A 19,092-nucleotide genomic window follows, 5' to 3' on the forward strand; every position below is an offset into this window, starting at 1 on the left:
GCATAGACAAGATATCTAAATACCAAACACACTACTCGTTTTTTACCTCCCTCCCCGTTTAGGGCGCCATCTAGGCGCGCAGTTCTTAATAACTAGACCTCGTACATCATAACTTCATAATCATCCTTGTATAGTTAAATTTTTTTATGTTAATTCTTTTAACAAAATCTATTAGTTTCTTAATTATGTATTTTCTACGATTCTCTGATATTTGAATTTTGATTAATACCATTGAATCGAGGTATATTTTAAGCCTCAATAAGCTCCCTTTGAGATATCAATTTCAAACGCAAACTTCCAAGAATCAAGGGCAAGGATACTTATAATTATTAATGAAAACTAGTTAAATATATATATATAGGATAGTAAGTAGTTAGTTTACAGCAAACCGCGCATTATACATTCAAGTAGATCTCAATAACTGAGAGGTGAAAGCTTTGATCGAATCTGGTATATAATAGTCCGGTCAATTTAGACACAAAATATCAGTGGAACGAGCTCGGGTTCGCCATTACAAATTAGTTTTATCAAAAAAAAAAAAAAACTTTGGATCAAAGTTTCGAAACAGCAATAGAAAAATTTGACGCAACAATCGTAGTTGCAGATATTGATTTGTTGCTGTGTACCAATTGCCAAGCTCAAACCTGCTCAAATGTCCAGTTGAATATAGTAGAGGAAGTTTCCTGTGATTTTCAATGAAAAGGCCAATAATTTGAACGATTTATAAACATCCAGGAAAAGGAAAACGTGACTGTTGAAGTAGAGTATGGGATTCGATCAAAATATCTGAAGAAATCGAAATAACAGTTAACGCAACAATTAAATTATCCAAAAATTGTCATTACAGTTAGTGGAGTAGGCCAAAAACTCACAGGTGGTGAGGAAATTTGTGTTATCATGTATAAGGAATGGTACCTCCTAGAAAGAAAATCATAAAAACCAATTTTGTAGAGAATTTTAAGATCTACAACTTTGATTTGAAGTTTTTTTTTGGATAAAACTTACCGTATCTCAGAAACAGATCATACTGCAGCTTCAAGAATAAAAAAAATAACAAAAGGAGGGATGAGGGCCCGTTAAATACAGAATACCCAACATCAGGGTAAGTCGGTTAATAGAAAAGCCGAATTGTCATTTTAGAAGTTGTCCAGTTGGTCCAGGGGTCCGCGAAAGAATCGATGGAGTTGGAGTATATGAAAATTGATTTGGTGTCAATATTGAAACTTCTGAAAGCGTTTCACTCGTCATGTAATAAATAATAGTGTGGAAATTTGTGAGAATTGATCGGTTCTTGATCTGGGAGTCACATTTTCGATTAACCAACTTTCCCACTTTTCCCCATCTATTATTCGAAGGTATAGACTAAAACTTTTGAAATGAAATATACTCAGAATTAATCGAAGAGTAAATATCGAAAAATTTTGCTTTCCCAATTTTATATTTTCGAATAACTATGGACTTTAAAGTGCGAAAATAATTTTCGAAGCCGACGGTGGTTCTTAATTTCCCACCAGGTATAATAAAGTGGATACAATTCCGGAAAATCTCTCGATCTAATTCTGAATTAATATGAATAATATTCCTTAACCTGAACCAGATCGTCCTGTAAACTGTTTAGCTGCCAGGAATATTTGATACGACGTAACATGATTCTGTTTATAATTGACTAACGAGAAACGCCCCAAATTGTGTTTATTTCCCGTTTCCTAACCATTTGTCAACACTCTATCTTAGCCCTCAGAAATCATCACGCCAACTTGTTAAATCGCACCCCTGTCGTTTAAATCAACACCAACTTTGCAATGTATCAATTCTGGGTTGAACAGCTCGAGTCATCGAGACCAAACAATAATATAGAATTTCCATATTATCCGATTTCGCTGATTATGGACAGTGGAGGAAACCCACGATATTATTCACTACAGTCGTATCGGGGTTTCTCAGATAATACGGAAAAGAAAAAAAAATGTACAAAACGTGGAATGTCTAATTCTGATATATTTCATTTTATTGGAAAATTTGTTTTCTCTCTTTGTTAAAAGAAGTTCTAGTTCAAAGTTTCGACCAGCTCATCTCCAGGCTTCTGGAATCTGGTTGTAGTGTTGTAGTGGGCGGCTTGGAGATGTTTCTTCGACTATTTCGATCAAATGTTTTGTGTATTTTTATTATCTTGTTAACTTTCGATACGGAAAGATTTAGATTGAACCTCTTTGCTTGTCATCCCAATTTTTATAACATTCTTGGTACAACTTTACTGAGCGATTATTGGTAGATTTGGGGCAAATTTTGTAGCCCTTATTCTAAAATTCCATCCATCTAAAATGCCATTTTTTGAGATCAATAATCGGATGTTTATTTCATTGTAAAGAGGAAGGTAACCAAATTGCAAAGCGGCTGCCCTATGTCCTCGATAGCCTCACGAATTCCATCTTTGAGGTCTCGAATCGATGCTGGACTGTTGGCGTAGACCTTAACTTTCACGTGGCCCCAAAGGAAAAAGTCGCAGGGTGTTAAATCACAAGATCTCGGTGGCCAATTGTGATCACCTCTTCCCGTAAAAGATCGAGATGGTTTCGTTGCTAGTGTGGCACGTAGCGCCGTCTTGTTGGAAGTAAACGTTGTCCAAATCAATACCATCCAATTCCGGTCATAAAAAATCATTAATCATCTCTCGATAACGCAATCCATTCACCGTAACTGTTGTTCCAGCCTCATTTTCGAAAAAGTAAGGTCCAATGACACCGCCAGACCATAAACCGCACCAAACAGTCACGCGTTGAGGATAGAGAGGATTTTCAACAATAACTCTTGGGTTTTCCGAGCCCCAGATTCGACAATTTTGTTTATTGACGTAACCACCAAGGTGGAAATGCATTTCAAGGACCAATCAGCAAAGACACGACGTTGTCGATGATCGGCCGGCTTGAGTTCTTGTGTTAACTGAACTTTATAGGTCTTAAGACCCAAGTCTTTATGCAAAATACGGTGTAATGACGTTTGTGGAATGGACAAACCTGGGTTTTCTTCAACACTTTGGGCTACATCAACAATATTCTCAGTTGTTCTTGAGCGACGTGCTCGGGTTTTATTCCTCACATCACTAACTTGTCCCAACAGCTCAAATTTTTCCACCAATTTCTGTATTGGGGTCCGAGAAGGTGCTTCACGTCGACCCAAAAACGTTTTAGTTTCACGAACCGTCTTTGCCAAACTTTCACCATTTTTATAGTGAATTTTAATAATTTCAACGCATTGTTGAACGCATTTTCATTAATGGCGTAGTTTCTACTTGTCAAATGTCAAAAAATGACAGCTTCAAAAGTGACATTTACCGAAATAGCGGGCTATTCAAAATAACACCATAAATATATTGTCGAATGCATATTTTAAACAAATTATTTCAAACGATTATTGCAAAATCATCCTGTACGTTGAATAAAGAGTAAAAAGGGGTGAATGTTTATCAACTAAATATTGAATCTCGCTAGAAACGCGTCGTGAATTTACATTAATTTTCCGAATTTGAATTCCGCCGGTGTTTCAAAAAAATACTTGTAGTTGAGTTGTACTTCGCATACAAGTCACTTATTTATTTTGACTTGCCGTTTCTTTACAATTACCAATTATTGCACACATACCAGAACCGTTTTGAAACCAGAAAACCTGAGAGGAAGATAAATGCGTTCATTTTATTAACTTAAATACAGTAAATACACTGGAAAAAATGTTTTTTTTTTCCGCAGAGAATCGTAGAAAAATCGAGACGTTTTAAACCCGACCCAACTCACATTTGGGGAGGTAACTTCTTCGTAGATCCTTGCTAGAGGGTAAGTAATGATCCAAAGGGTGAAAATACTGGTTTAGTAAGTTGGATGAAGTTCAGTAGACTTTTGCTTTGAATGAAGAGGCTGAATATCTCGAGACGCTTCTCCAAAATCTTAAGTGGAGGTTTTAGGGTGTGATTTTACCCCAAGGTTCTTTCATTGAGCTTAAACAAGGTAAGGAGAGTTTATTAATAACTTTCCTGGGAATTTTCCGGTGAATTACCACCTGAAGAATATCGAAGAATCTATTTCGATGTAAAGAAACATCAACTTTACGTTACAAATTATTTTATTCATTTGTATTTGATGATACAGTTAATATGTTAGAAAATGTCAATTTTGACAGGGAGTTTTATCATTTTTATCTTTTTTTATAAACTTCATACTTCTACTTATAGAAAATTATCAAAAATTAAACCTGAAAAAGTATGTTTACATGATATTTTTACCACAAAAACTAATATTTAAAAAAAAATCGACGAAATCTGATGAATTTTTACTATACGATAAAATTCTAAAGGTGAATTATCAGATATTTGGGTTAGTAACAAAGTAATTTCGGTTTTGTAGTATAAAATAAAACAAAAAATAGTTTTTAATCAATAATATATTTTCCATTTTGCTTAATGACCTTTTTCCATTTTTCTTTTATCAGATTTCTGGTCCTCATCGACAAAAAACTGAACCAGGTGCGATTGAAACTTTTACCATTCTAAGAATACTGCAAACTTCGAAATAAATGGTAATCAGATGGTGCCAGATCAGGGCTGTATAGGGGATGTGGCATCATTTCCCAGCCTAGTCCAATGGTTTCCCTCGAGTTGCCACTCTACATTATCACGGTTGATCACTAAACCTTTCAGATTTGACAATTCTGACCGTTTTTTTTTGATTATTTCATCCAGTTTCATCAATTGACAGTAAACATCATAATTGATCGTTTGGTTCTTTGGAAGCAGCTCAAAAAAACTCACAATCACACCAAACTGACATCATGAGCTTTCCTAGATGTTTTTGAGCTTTCGATGTGGTTTGTGTTGATTCCTAATGTTTGCTCCATAATCTATGTTACTGTGCAGGACCAAATTTTCATCACCATTGATGATTCTTTTCAAGAAAAGGTCGCAAATGTTGATTATTTGAGTTAAATGGAGATGCAGCAGTAAAATATGTTGTGAATAGTTTCTGCACCCGCAACTTACAACACTAGATAAGTCATTCAAAAAATGAAGCAACGCTCTATGTCAGTAAAAAGCGAAAGTACTTATTCCCCTAAAATCAGCTTCAACCATTCTGCTAGCTTCTGCTAACTATGATAAAGATGATGTAGATGAAGAAAAAGATTCGTTAATGTGCTACAATCATGTAAAATCTCATTCGGACGAAAAACTAGTGTGTAAGTCCCTTAAAAATCAGCTTCAACCATCAAAACTTCTGCTAACTATGATAAAGACGATGTAGATGAAGAAAAAGATTCGTTAAGGTGCTACAATCGTGTAAAATCTCATCCAGATAAAGAACTAGTGTGCAAATCCCTTAAAAATCAGCTTCAACCATCAAAACTTCTGCTAATTATGATAAAGACGATGTAGATGAAGAAAAAGATTCGTTAAGGTACTACAATCGTGTAAAATCTCATTCAGATAAAAAACTAGTGTGCAAGTCCCTTAAAAATCAGCTTCAACCATCAAAACTTCTGCTAATTATGATAAAGATGATGTAGATGAAGAAAAAGATTCGTTAAGGTGCTACAATCATGTAAAATCTCATTCAGATAAAAAACTAGTGTGCAAGTCCCTTAAAAATCAGCTTCAACCATCAAAACTTCTGCTAATTATGATAAAGATGATGTAGATGAAGAAAAAGATTCGTTAAGGTGCTACAATCATGTAAAATCTCATTCGGACGAAAAACTAGAGTGCAAGTTCCTTAAAAATCAGCTTCAACCATTAAAACTTCTGCTAAAGATGATGTAGATGAAGAAAAAGATTCGTTAAGGTGCTACAATCATGTAAAATCTCATTCGAACGAAAAACTAGAGTGCAAGTTCCTTAAAAATCAGCTTCAACCATTAAAACTTCTGCTAATTATGATAAAGACGATGTAGATGAAGAAAAAGATTCGTTAAGGTACTACAATCATGTAAAATCTCATTCGGACGAAAAACTAGAGTGCAAGTTCCTTAAAAATCAGCTTCAACCATTAAAACTTCTGCTAAAGATGATGTAGATGAAGAAAAAGATTCGTTAAGGTGCTACAATCATGTAAAATCTCATTCGAACGAAAAACTAGAGTGCAAGTTCCTTAAAAATCAGCTTCAACCATCAAAACTTCTGCTAATTATGATAAAGATGATGTAGATGAAGAAAAAGATTCGTTAAGGTGCTACAATCATGTAAAATCTCATTCGGACGAAAAACTAGAGTGCAAGTTCCTTAAAAATCAGCTTCAACCATTAAAACTTCTGCTAAAGATGATGTAGATGAAGAAAAAGATTCGTTAAGGTGCTACAATCATGTAAAATCTCATTCGAACGAAAAACTAGAGTGCAAGTTCCTTAAAAATCAGCTTCAACCATCAAAACTTCTGCTAATTATGATAAAGATGATGTAGATGAAGAAAAAGATTCGTTAAGGTGCTACAATCATGTAAAATCTCATTCGGACGAAAAACTAGAGTGCAAGTTCCTTAAAAATCAGCTTCAACCATTAAAACTTCTGCTAATTATGATAAAGACGATGTAGATGAAGAAAAAGATTCGTTAAGGTGCTACAATCATGTAAAATCTCATTCGGACGAAAAACTAGAGTGCAAGTTCCTTAAAAATCAGCTTCAACCATTAAAACTTCTGCTAAAGATGATGTAGATGAAGAAAAAGATTCGTTAAGGTGCTACAATCATGTAAAATCTCATTCGAACGAAAAACTAGAGTGCAAGTTCCTTAAAAATCAGCTTCAACCATTAAAACTTCTGCTAAAGATGATGTAGATGAAGAAAAAGATTCGTTAAGGTGCTACAATCATGTAAAATCTCATTCGAACGAAAAACTAGAGTGCAAGTTCCTTAAAAATCAGCTTCAACCATTAAAACTTCTGCTAATTATGATAAAGACGATGTAGATGAAGAAAAAGATTCGTTAAGGTACTACAATCATGTAAAATCTCATTCGGACGAAAAACTAGAGTGCAAGTTCCTTAAAAATCAGCTTCAACCATTAAAACTTCTGCTAAAGATGATGTAGATGAAGAAAAAGATTCGTTAAGGTGCTACAATCATGTAAAATCTCATTCGAACGAAAAACTAGAGTGCAAGTTCCTTAAAAATCAGCTTCAACCATTAAAACTTCTGCTAAAGATGATGTAGATGAAGAAAAAGATTCGTTAAGGTGCTACAATCATGTAAAATCTCATTCGAACGAAAAACTAGAGTGCAAGTTCCTTAAAAATCAGCTTCAACCATTAAAACTTCTGCTAAAGATGATGTAGATGAAGAAAAAGATTCGTTAAGGTGCTACAATCATGTAAAATCTCATTCGAACGAAAAACTAGAGTGCAAGTTCCTTAAAAATCAGCTTCAACCATTAAAACTTCTGCTAAAGATGATGTAGATGAAGAAAAAGATTCGTTAAGGTGCTACAATCATGTAAAATCTCATTCGAACGAAAAACTAGAGTGCAAGTTCCTTAAAAATCAGCTTCAACCATTAAAACTTCTGCTAAAGATGATGTAGATGAAGAAAAAGATTCGTTAAGGTGCTACAATCATGTAAAATCTCATTCGAACGAAAAACTAGAGTGCAAGTTCCTTAAAAATCAGCTTCAACCATTAAAACTTCTGCTAAAGATGATGTAGATGAAGAAAAAGATTCGTTAAGGTGCTACAATCATGTAAAATCTCATTCGAACGAAAAACTAGAGTGCAAGTTCCTTAAAAATCAGCTTCAACCATTAAAACTTCTGCTAAAGATGATGTAGATGAAGAAAAAGATTCGTTAAGGTGCTACAATCATGTAAAATCTCATTCGAACGAAAAACTAGAGTGCAAGTTCCTTAAAAATCAGCTTCAACCATCAAAACTTCTGCTAATTATGATAAAGATGATGTAGATGAAGAAAAAGATTCGTTAAGGTGCTACAATCATGTAAAATCTCATTCGGACGAAAAACTAGAGTGCAAGTTCCTTAAAAATCAGCTTCAACCATTAAAACTTCTGCTAAAGATGATGTAGATGAAGAAAAAGATTCGTTAAGGTGCTACAATCATGTAAAATCTCATTCGAACGAAAAACTAGAGTGCAAGTTCCTTAAAAATCAGCTTCAACCATTAAAACTTCTGCTAATTATGATAAAGACGATGTAGATGAAGAAAAAGATTCGTTAAGGTACTACAATCATGTAAAATCTCATCCGGACGAAAAACTAGAGTGCAAGTTCCTTAAAAATCAGCTTCAACCATTAAAACTTCTGCTAATTATGATAAAGACGATGTAGATGAAGAAAAAGATTCGTTAAGGTGCTACAATCATGTAAAATCTCATTCGGACGAAAAACTAGAGTGCAAGTTCCTTAAAAATCAGCTTCAACCATTAAAACTTCTGCTAAAGATGATGTAGATGAAGAAAAAGATTCGTTAAGGTGCTACAATCATGTAAAATCTCATTCGAACGAAAAACTAGAGTGCAAGTTCCTTAAAAATCAGCTTCAACCATTAAAACTTCTGCTAAAGATGATGTAGATGAAGAAAAAGATTCGTTAAGGTGCTACAATCATGTAAAATCTCATTCGAACGAAAAACTAGAGTGCAAGTTCCTTAAAAATCAGCTTCAACCATTAAAACTTCTGCTAATTATGATAAAGACGATGTAGATGAAGAAAAAGATTCGTTAAGGTACTACAATCATGTAAAATCTCATTCGGACGAAAAACTAGAGTGCAAGTTCCTTAAAAATCAGCTTCAACCATTAAAACTTCTGCTAAAGATGATGTAGATGAAGAAAAAGATTCGTTAAGGTGCTACAATCATGTAAAATCTCATTCGAACGAAAAACTAGAGTGCAAGTTCCTTAAAAATCAGCTTCAACCATTAAAACTTCTGCTAAAGATGATGTAGATGAAGAAAAAGATTCGTTAAGGTGCTACAATCATGTAAAATCTCATTCGAACGAAAAACTAGAGTGCAAGTTCCTTAAAAATCAGCTTCAACCATTAAAACTTCTGCTAAAGATGATGTAGATGAAGAAAAAGATTCGTTAAGGTGCTACAATCATGTAAAATCTCATTCGAACGAAAAACTAGAGTGCAAGTTCCTTAAAAATCAGCTTCAACCATTAAAACTTCTGCTAAAGATGATGTAGATGAAGAAAAAGATTCGTTAAGGTGCTACAATCATGTAAAATCTCATTCGAACGAAAAACTAGAGTGCAAGTTCCTTAAAAATCAGCTTCAACCATTAAAACTTCTGCTAAAGATGATGTAGATGAAGAAAAAGATTCGTTAAGGTGCTACAATCATGTAAAATCTCATTCGAACGAAAAACTAGAGTGCAAGTTCCTTAAAAATCAGCTTCAACCATTAAAACTTCTGCTAAAGATGATGTAGATGAAGAAAAAGATTCGTTAAGGTGCTACAATCATGTAAAATCTCATTCGAACGAAAAACTAGAGTGCAAGTTCCTTAAAAATCAGCTTCAACCATTAAAACTTCTGCTAAAGATGATGTAGATGAAGAAAAAGATTCGTTAAGGTGCTACAATCATGTAAAATCTCATTCGAACGAAAAACTAGAGTGCAAGTTCCTTAAAAATCAGCTTCAACCATCAAAACTTCTGCTAATTATGATAAAGATGATGTAGATGAAGAAAAAGATTCGTTAAGGTGCTACAATCATGTAAAATCTCATTCGGACGAAAAACTAGAGTGCAAGTTCCTTAAAAATCAGCTTCAACCATTAAAACTTCTGCTAAAGATGATGTAGATGAAGAAAAAGATTCGTTAAGGTGCTACAATCATGTAAAATCTCATTCGAACGAAAAACTAGAGTGCAAGTTCCTTAAAAATCAGCTTCAACCATTAAAACTTCTGCTAATTATGATAAAGACGATGTAGATGAAGAAAAAGATTCGTTAAGGTACTACAATCATGTAAAATCTCATCCGGACGAAAAACTAGAGTGCAAGTTCCTTAAAAATCAGCTTCAACCATTAAAACTTCTGCTAAAGATGATGTAGATGAAGAAAAAGATTCGTTAAGGTGCTACAATCATGTAAAATCTCATTCGAACGAAAAACTAGAGTGCAAGTTCCTTAAAAATCAGCTTCAACCATCAAAACTTCTGCTAATTATGATAAAGATGATGTAGATGAAGAAAAAGATTCGTTAAGGTGCTACAATCATGTAAAATCTCATTCGGACGAAAAACTAGAGTGCAAGTTCCTTAAAAATCAGCTTCAACCATTAAAACTTCTGCTAAAGATGATGTAGATGAAGAAAAAGATTCGTTAAGGTGCTACAATCATGTAAAATCTCATTCGGACGAAAAACTAGAGTGCAAGTTCCTTAAAAATCAGCTTCAACCATTAAAACTTCTGCTAAAGATGATGTAGATGAAGAAAAAGATTCGTTAAGGTGCTACAATCATGTAAAATCTCATTCGAACGAAAAACTAGAGTGCAAGTTCCTTAAAAATCAGCTTCAACCATTAAAACTTCTGCTAATTATGATAAAGACGATGTAGATGAAGAAAAAGATTCGTTAAGGTACTACAATCATGTAAAATCTCATTCGGACGAAAAACTAGAGTGTAAGTCCCTTTAAAATCAGCTTCAACCATTAAAACTTCTGCTAATTATGATAAAGATGATGTAGATGAAGAAAAAGATTCGTTAAGGTGCTACAATCATGTAAAATCTCATTCGGACGAAAAACTAGAGTGCAAGTTCCTTAAAAATCAGCTTCAACCATTAAAACTTCTGCTAAAGATGATGTAGATGAAGAAAAAGATTCGTTAAGGTGCTACAATCATGTAAAATCTCATTCGAACGAAAAACTAGAGTGCAAGTTCCTTAAAAATCAGCTTCAACCATCAAAGCTTCTGCTAACTATGATAAAGACGATGTAGATGAAGAAAAAGATTCGTTAATGTGCTACAATCATGTAAAATCTCATTCGAACGAAAAACTAGAGTGCAAGTTCCTTAAAAATCAGCTTCAACCATCAAAGCTTCTGCTAACTATGATAAAGACGATGTAGATGAAGAAAAAGATTCGTTAATGTGCTACAATCATGTAAAATCTCATTCGAACGAAAAACTAGTGTACAAGTCCCTTAAAAATCAACTTCGACCATTAAAACTTCTGCTAACGAGGATAAAGATGATGTAGATGAAGAAAAAGTTTCGGCAGCATCAAAGGTTCGGAAAGAGAGATTGAAAGCTGAAAACAAATCCAAAAAGCCGAAACTAATAACAAAATCCAGTATAATACTGGATGTCTGACTGTGAGAAGATCTATTGAAATGGATTGGTACGGGGTGCATCAAAATTAATGCTAAACTGACGATGGTATCAATAATTTTCAGATTATGTACGTTGTGGAAGATGCCGAGGTATCTGTCGATGAATTAGTAAATTTAAAACAAAAAGGGTTAGTTTCCGAGCATTTCAAATATTAAAATAAAAAAAAATAAACAATTTTTGAATAATATTTACTTAAAATTGCCTATACCATAAATAATTCTCTTCATAAAATAACAAATTCACAATCGATTTCTAACTCGTGTTTCTCAACGAGTTAACCCTCTTGAAATCCGATTTAAATACTTCCTAAGCTGTTATTTTTTAGATTTGAGTCTTTTGATTTGTGCTGGCGATAATTCGTAATCCAATTTATTATTTTTATAGGCCAAAGGGTTTTCGGATTGTCTTTCTTTTATATCTTCCAAAAGTTCCGCCTCGCTAACTTCTTGGATCGCTTTACCGTTTCCGAAGAAGATGTCTTCTCTGTAGACGCGATCTTTCAATCTAAACGTACCATGTAACTGGGAAATACACAATAATTATCATAACAAACAAAATATAAATCGATTTATTCCCGATGATTTTTATCTCTAATATGTAGTCAATTTTTTAGCACGTAATACGTCAGGTTAGTATCCAAATACAGTTGAATACCATCAACTTCGTCCTACTAGGTCTTCCAGCTTCGAATCTAACGATACCTAACCTCAAAGATCTACAGACAATGTGAAAACCTAAACGCAGGTCACGAGTAAATGTCCAAACATTTCGATGACGCCAGATTAAATGGCTTAAACGGAATAATTTTCGTGGAAAGCACAGCAAGATAAATACAAATAAAGATAAAGTTGAAGATAAAGTACACATAGATGGAGCTTACGGACGAAGACGACCACGTCATCAGTGAGTGACTGACACTTGACGTGTTTGATTGACGTCAAAAACTTCAAGTCAAAGTGCCCTGATTGGTTGGCAATTTCAACGTTAGTCACACGAAAATATCTTTATCTTTCTTAAGACAAATGACAGCAACCAACATTTCTTTCTATTATCATTTGCCGCGAAAGATGTCGTAGTGCCAACCACCTCTTGAATAAGATCAAAATCACGGAGCGAAATATCAGGAAAATATGGTGGGTACTCAATTTCTTTTTGGAATTTTCTTGCTTCATCTTTGAGAGTAAAACGTCGACCACGTTTATGCTGAAGACTTACCAGAAATCGCAGATAACCAAATCGGACAAATACGGTGGATATTTAATGACTTTCGCATTAATTTCGTATGAAAATTCAAATCGAATATTGGGAGTCTCTAGATCTATAGTTAAAAAACAATTAATCAATCTTTTATATCCTTGATTAAGAATATTTAGACCGGAGAAGATTCGTTAATAAGCTGCGGAGTAAATTTTCAAAAAAATCGAATTGAAATATATTTTTTCTAGCGGGTATTATTCGTTTCAGTATCCAAATAAGACGACACTATAGAGATGTTATTTAACGACCTTTTGGAGCCCCAACATTTAGCTTTCAATTAGAGAGATTGAGCACCGGGAGTGCGAAGCTTCTTTTTTGAAATTTCGTCCTGATCCAAGGATTTTTATTGATGTTTTTCAAATATGAATAGTTTGGTAAGTTATAACGAAAATAACCAGACGTCTCATTTTGTTTTTAACTAATTTTGAATAACTATCATAGTTATCCGAAAATTTTCCATTATATCCACCAGATCTGATCCTTAGCGACTCCTAATCTCAATGTTAAACTTTCAGGATGGTTTTAATTACCAGAGATTTTCGTCTTCTATTTCATAAGCACCCAGGTGTAGTGCTCCGGAGCTTCTTAGTGTTTTAAACATCGAGAGAATGTGGATGGAGGTTTCGTCCTCTGCTAGGTCTAGTATCTTCAAGTGTTTTTACTTGTGGTGATACATCAGGCAGATCCACTCTGGTTGTAGTTTCCCAGAAGGGTATTTGCTTGTCTCAACCCTTGTAGGTGGTTCCAATAATTGGTTTTGCTACTATCTACCTTCCTTTCCAATCCTTTTTCCATTGATCTGTAGCTGATACCATGGTATTACGTATTTTGATGAAAAATAAAGCAACTGTTGCTTTGAAGGACTCGAACTATTAGAAAATCTCTATAAATAACTCAAAAAATCATCGGGAGATAAAATTTTGTACGATATACCATAGTTAAACGTCTTTAGTTCTTAGTTAATACAATTACATGGATTGCTACTCCTCTGAGTATCCTCAATTGAAAGAAATATTGGAATCGAATATATAGTTAGTCGTTTTAGATGTTTTTTAACCAAAGTAGCAGTCCGTGCAATTACATGGCATATTCTTTCACCTTATCCCATATTGATAGATTGAATCCGAAGTTGACGTGAAAATATTGATGATGATTATCGTGGAAAATGGCATCTGGTTGCCACGGCTGCCACCAATAAGCCTTAAAATTTACTCCGGAATGGTCGATTATTCCATGGTAATAATTGTAAATTACCACCGTGTAGTAAGACACTAAAAATATATCGTTAACTCACTATATAATAATAATAATGATATTTTGAGGTTAGAATTATTCGAAAACTGGATAAAGAAGCGATTTTTTTATCATATTTTGCACACAGATTGATTAGAAATGAATTACAAAATTAATTCAACAATGAAAATAGTTTACAACAAACATTCAAAGTGCTGGTGGATTATTTCCATACGGAAATCTTTCAAATCTTATTTAGAAGACTTGAGGAAAGCATCAAATGATTTTATGCAGCTCAATTTCAATCTTGCGTGCTTTTTTTGTATGTTTGTAGCACAGATTTAAGATGAGTGCAACAACGTCCAACCTATGCACCGGATCTATCATCCAACGACTTCTTTCTCTTCCTTAAAGTTAAAAACGTGTTTTTGAATCAATTTAAGACAAACTACTGGACCAAATTTTCATCACCATTGATGATTCTTTTCAAGAAAAGGTCGCAAATGTTGATTATTTGAGTTAAATGGAGATGCAGCAGTAAAATATGTTGTGAATAGTTTTTGCACCCGCAACTTACAACACTAGATAAGTCATTCAAAAAATGAAGCAACGCTCTATGTCAGTAAAAAGCGAAAGTACTTATTCCCCTAAAATCAGCTTCAACCATTCTGCTAGCTTCTGCTAACTATGATAAAGATGATGTAGATGAAGAAAAAGATTCGTTAAGGTACTACAATCGTGTAAAATCTCATTCAGATAAAAAACTAGTGTGTAAGTCCCTTAAAAATCAGCTTCAACCATCAAAACTTCTGCTAACTATGATAAAGACGATGTAGATGAAGAAAAAGATTCGTTAAGGTGCTACAATCATGTAAAATCTCTTTCAGATAAAAAACTAGTGTGCAAGTCCCTTAAAAATCAGCTTCAACCATCAAAACTTCTGCTAATTATGATAAAGATGATGTAGATGAAGAAAAAGATTCGTTAAGGTGCTACAATCATGTAAAATCTCTTTCAGATAAAAAACTAGTGTGCAAGTCCCTTAAAAATCAGCTTCAACCATCAGAACTTCTGCTAATTATGATAAAGATGATGTAGATGAAGAAAAAGATTCGTTAAGGTGCTACAATCGTGTAAAATCTCATCCAGATAAAAAACTAGTGTGCAAATCCCTTAAAAATCAGCTTCAACCATCAAAACTTCTGCTAATTATGATAAAGATGATGTAGATGAAGAAAAAGATTCGTTAAGGTGCTACAATCATGTAACATCTCATCCAGATAAAAAACTAGTGTGCAAGTCCCTTAAAAATCAGCTTCAACCATCAAAACTTCTGCTAATTATGATAAAGATGATGTAGATGAAGAAAAAGATTCGTTAAGGTGCTACAATCGTGTAAAATCTCATCCAGATAAAAAACTAGTGTGCAAATCCCTTAAAAATCAGCTTCAACCATCAAAACTTCTGCTAATTATGATAAAGACGATGTAGATGAAGAAAAAGATTCGTTAAGGTGCTACAATCATGTAAAATCTCTTTCAGATAAAAAACTAGTGTGCAAGTCCCTTAAAAATCAGCTTCAACCATCAAAACTTTTGCTAAAGATGATAAAGATGATGTAGATGAAGGAAAAGATTCGTTAAGGTGCTACAATCATGTAAAATCTCTTTCAGATAAAAAACTAGTGTGTAAGTCCCTTAAAAATCAGCTTCAACCATCAAAACTTCTGCTAACTATGATAAAGATGATGTAGATGATTCCTTAAAGTTAAAAACGTGTTTTTGAATCAATTTAAGACAAACTACTGTTGTTAAAGTGGAAAAATCACTAAGAAAGCCTAAAAAAATCGCTAAAATAACCTCTAAATTTTTTGAAAATTTCGAAATAATTGTTGAAACTTACACCAATGTACCGGAATCGTAAATAATGGTATGATTAATAACAATTGAATGTTAAGGGATTCCACTGGATGTATAGCAGTAACTGAAAACGCAGTTGGTTGCTTATATTTATGGTGCAGCTTGTGAAATCTGACGTACAGCCATGGGAAATGATATATCCTGTGAATCCAATACGTTACGTAATCCTGTAAACGAACAAAATGATATTTTATAGTAACTACACTCGTTAGAAGAAAAAAAAACGACTCAGGCGATACCCTTGCTATTGCAAAGTCATTGATGACGCTTTTATACTAAATAATAAACAAAAAATCAATCTGGAGTTTATCAAGGTCAATTCCAATGAACCTTCGTTTCAATAAAAATTTCTTTTCCGCTTTTTATCCATCAAACGTCGACCGATACACATTTCCCTCAATAATCCACAAGAATTCCATCTGAAAATAGTGACCAGTACGCTGACCATGAGTTTAGTCCGTTGTTTCCGATGTTTACCTTCGTTACCAAAAGACTGGTAACGAAGACATGGATAGAAAATTAACCCGAGCAGTTTACCTTGATTGGACTGACGACAAGTCTTCAGAATACCAAGAGAAAATTTCGCGCAGTGTTTAATAATGAAAAACGGGGTATTTGAAGAAGGTTCCTCGATGAATTGGACGGGGATATCAACAAATATTACTCATTATGAAGCTAAGACCGAAAACTAACATCAGAAAAAGAAAAAAGGCTACAGATTTTTTTCTAGGGACTTTTGAACGCGAAGGTGCAGCCTGAATCGATTGTTTTAATAATTCAATAATATTAAATATCATAATGTTGTTAATTTTATGTATGTTTGTCCCAATTTAGGGCAATATACCTCTATAAAAACAGTTTCTGAGGGGTTAATTAATAGTGACATAACCTTAAAATATCGTAGAAGTTGTTTATCAGTCGATTCGATAAATTTCACTTTCATACCATGAACAATTTGGTTCTAAAACTTCTCTTTTTTGTGGTAATGTCGCATAAAACTTTGTCATTTTCAAGAGAAACTCTAATAACCGAAGGTACGTTTTCAAAAAAAGTTTCTACGATAAGTAGAAAACTGTAAAATAATTTGTACTGTAACTATTTAGTATGAAACGTTGTAATTAGCGCCCTCTATAAGAGTCATATATAAAGACAAATTTATGGGATGTACAAGCTTACAAAATATATTTTATTACAATGTTGTCAGTGGTTTCGGTAAAATCGTAAAAACCACGACATTTTTTATCTTATCGAGTCGTCATTGTTTTTGGGATGCCGCGTATATGAAACCCGTTGGATTATTTGGTGACATTAATTGGGAAAGAACAAACGGATGCAATTAACAATTATTTAAATTTTAATAGCAACTTTCTGGTTATGAATATATCAATCAATAAAGTGACTAGCGTTAGGATTCGATTTTATAGTCCGCAAGAGATTGAATACCAACTTATTTATATTTATATAACCATTAACACTTTATCAATATGAATTTTGATACTATAACAATGTTAACTGAAAATCGTATCGGCCTAACCCTATATTCGAACCTAACCCAACTTCTAAAATCAATGAATATGAAATGGCTCTATTCACAAATAAATGAATCGAGTTGATGTCATAAAATGGAAAATTTATCGACTGTTCCATACACACATGGATAATTCTATTGTCGAAGGTAACTACAAATTTCAATATTTAAAAGAAAAATAATACGAGGGGTGATTTTAGGTTGTTGTAATCGAAAAATTATAAGTTGTAGCAGAAACTTTGATGTTAAATATCATCCAAAATCCAAAATTAAAAAAGATCTGCTTGTGATTTAGACGGATATAGATTTGTCTCTTATGGTGGGTCCACACGATCACACTTCCATAAAATTCCATAGAATTTTGTCTGTGTAAACTAGACAGTGCAAACAAATGTCGGTGCGATCCAAAAGTTGGAAAATGCATGTAATGGTGGGTCCACACGATACACACTTCCATAAAATACTATAGAATTTTGTCTGTGCAAACTAGACAGTGCAAACAAATTTCGGTGCGATCCAAAAGTTGGAAAATGCATGTAATGCTGGGTCCACACGATACACACTTCCATAAAATACTATAGAATTTTGTCTGTGCAAACTAGACAGTGCAAACAAATGTCGGTGCGATCCAAAAGTTGGAAAATGCATGTAATGGTGGGTCCACACGATACACACTTCCATAAAATACTATAGAATTTTGTCTGTGCAAACTAGACAGTGCAAACAAATGTCGGTGCGATCCAAAAGTTGGAAAATGCATGTAATGGTGGGTACACACGATACACACTTCCATAAAATACTATAGAATTTTGTCTGTGCAAACTAGACAGTGCAAACAAATGTCGGTGCGATCCAAAAGTTGGAAAATGCATGTAATGGTGGGTCCACACGATACACACTTCCATAAAATACTATAGAATTTTGTCTGTGCAAACTAGACAGTGCAAACAAATTTCGGTGCGATCCAAAAGTTGGAAAATGCATGTAATGGTGGGTCCACACGATACAGACTTCCATAAAATACTATAGAATTTTGTCTGTGCAAACTAGACAGTGCAAACAAATGTCGGTGCGATCCAAAAGTTGGAAAATGCATGTAATGCTGGGTCCACACGATACACACTTCCATAAAATACTATAGAATTTTGTCTGTGCAAACTAGACAGTGCAAACAAATGTCGGTGCGATCCAAAAGTTGGAAAATGCATGTAATGGTGGGTCCACACGATACACACTTCCATAAAATACTATAGAATTTTGTCTGTGCAAACTAGACAGTGCAAACAAATGTCGGTGCGATCCAAAAGTTGGAAAATGCATGTAATGCTGGGTCCACACGATACACACTTCCATAAAATACTATAGAATTTTGTCTGTGCAAACTAGACAGTGCAAACAAATGTCGGTGCGATCCAAAAGTTGGAAAATGCATGTAATGGTGGGTACACACGATACACACTTCCATAAAATACTATAGAATTTTGTCTGTGCAAACTAGACAGTGCAAACAAATGTCGGTGCGATCCAAAAGTTGGAAAATGCATGTAATGGTGGGTCCACACGATACACACTTCCATAAAATACTATAGAATTTTGTCTGTGCAAACTAGACAGTGCAAACAAATTTCGGTGCGATCCAAAAGTTGGAAAATGCATGTAATGGTGGGTCCACACGATACAGACTTCCATAAAATACTATAGAATTTTGTCTGTGCAAACTAGACAGTGCAAACAAATGTCGGTGCGATCCAAAAGTTGGAAAATGCATGTAATGCTGGGTCCACACGATACACACTTCCATAAAATACTATAGAATTTTGTC

At 34.0% G+C, this 19,092-nt stretch overlaps 1 protein-coding gene across 1 annotated transcript in view; it reads right to left on the bottom strand.

The window, feature by feature from the left end:
• Nucleotides 1–11,187: 11,187 nt before the first annotated feature.
• LOC130449136 (uncharacterized) overlaps nt 11,188–19,092 on the bottom strand; it is a 29,588-nt gene continuing 21,683 nt past the window's right edge. Inside the window, exons 5-7 of the mRNA XM_056786828.1 lie at nt 15,726–15,909; nt 13,689–13,861; nt 11,188–11,854 (exon numbers count right to left, since the gene is read on the bottom strand). Coding sequence (XP_056642806.1) covers nt 11,648–11,854; nt 13,689–13,861; nt 15,726–15,909 — 564 coding nt within the window. The 3' untranslated portion in view covers nt 11,188–11,647. The remainder of the gene's footprint in view (nt 11,855–13,688; nt 13,862–15,725; nt 15,910–19,092) is intronic.

Source organism: Diorhabda sublineata, chromosome 9 (genome assembly GCF_026230105.1).
Source record: "Diorhabda sublineata isolate icDioSubl1.1 chromosome 9, icDioSubl1.1, whole genome shotgun sequence".
Taxonomy (NCBI): domain Eukaryota; kingdom Metazoa; phylum Arthropoda; class Insecta; order Coleoptera; family Chrysomelidae; genus Diorhabda; species Diorhabda sublineata.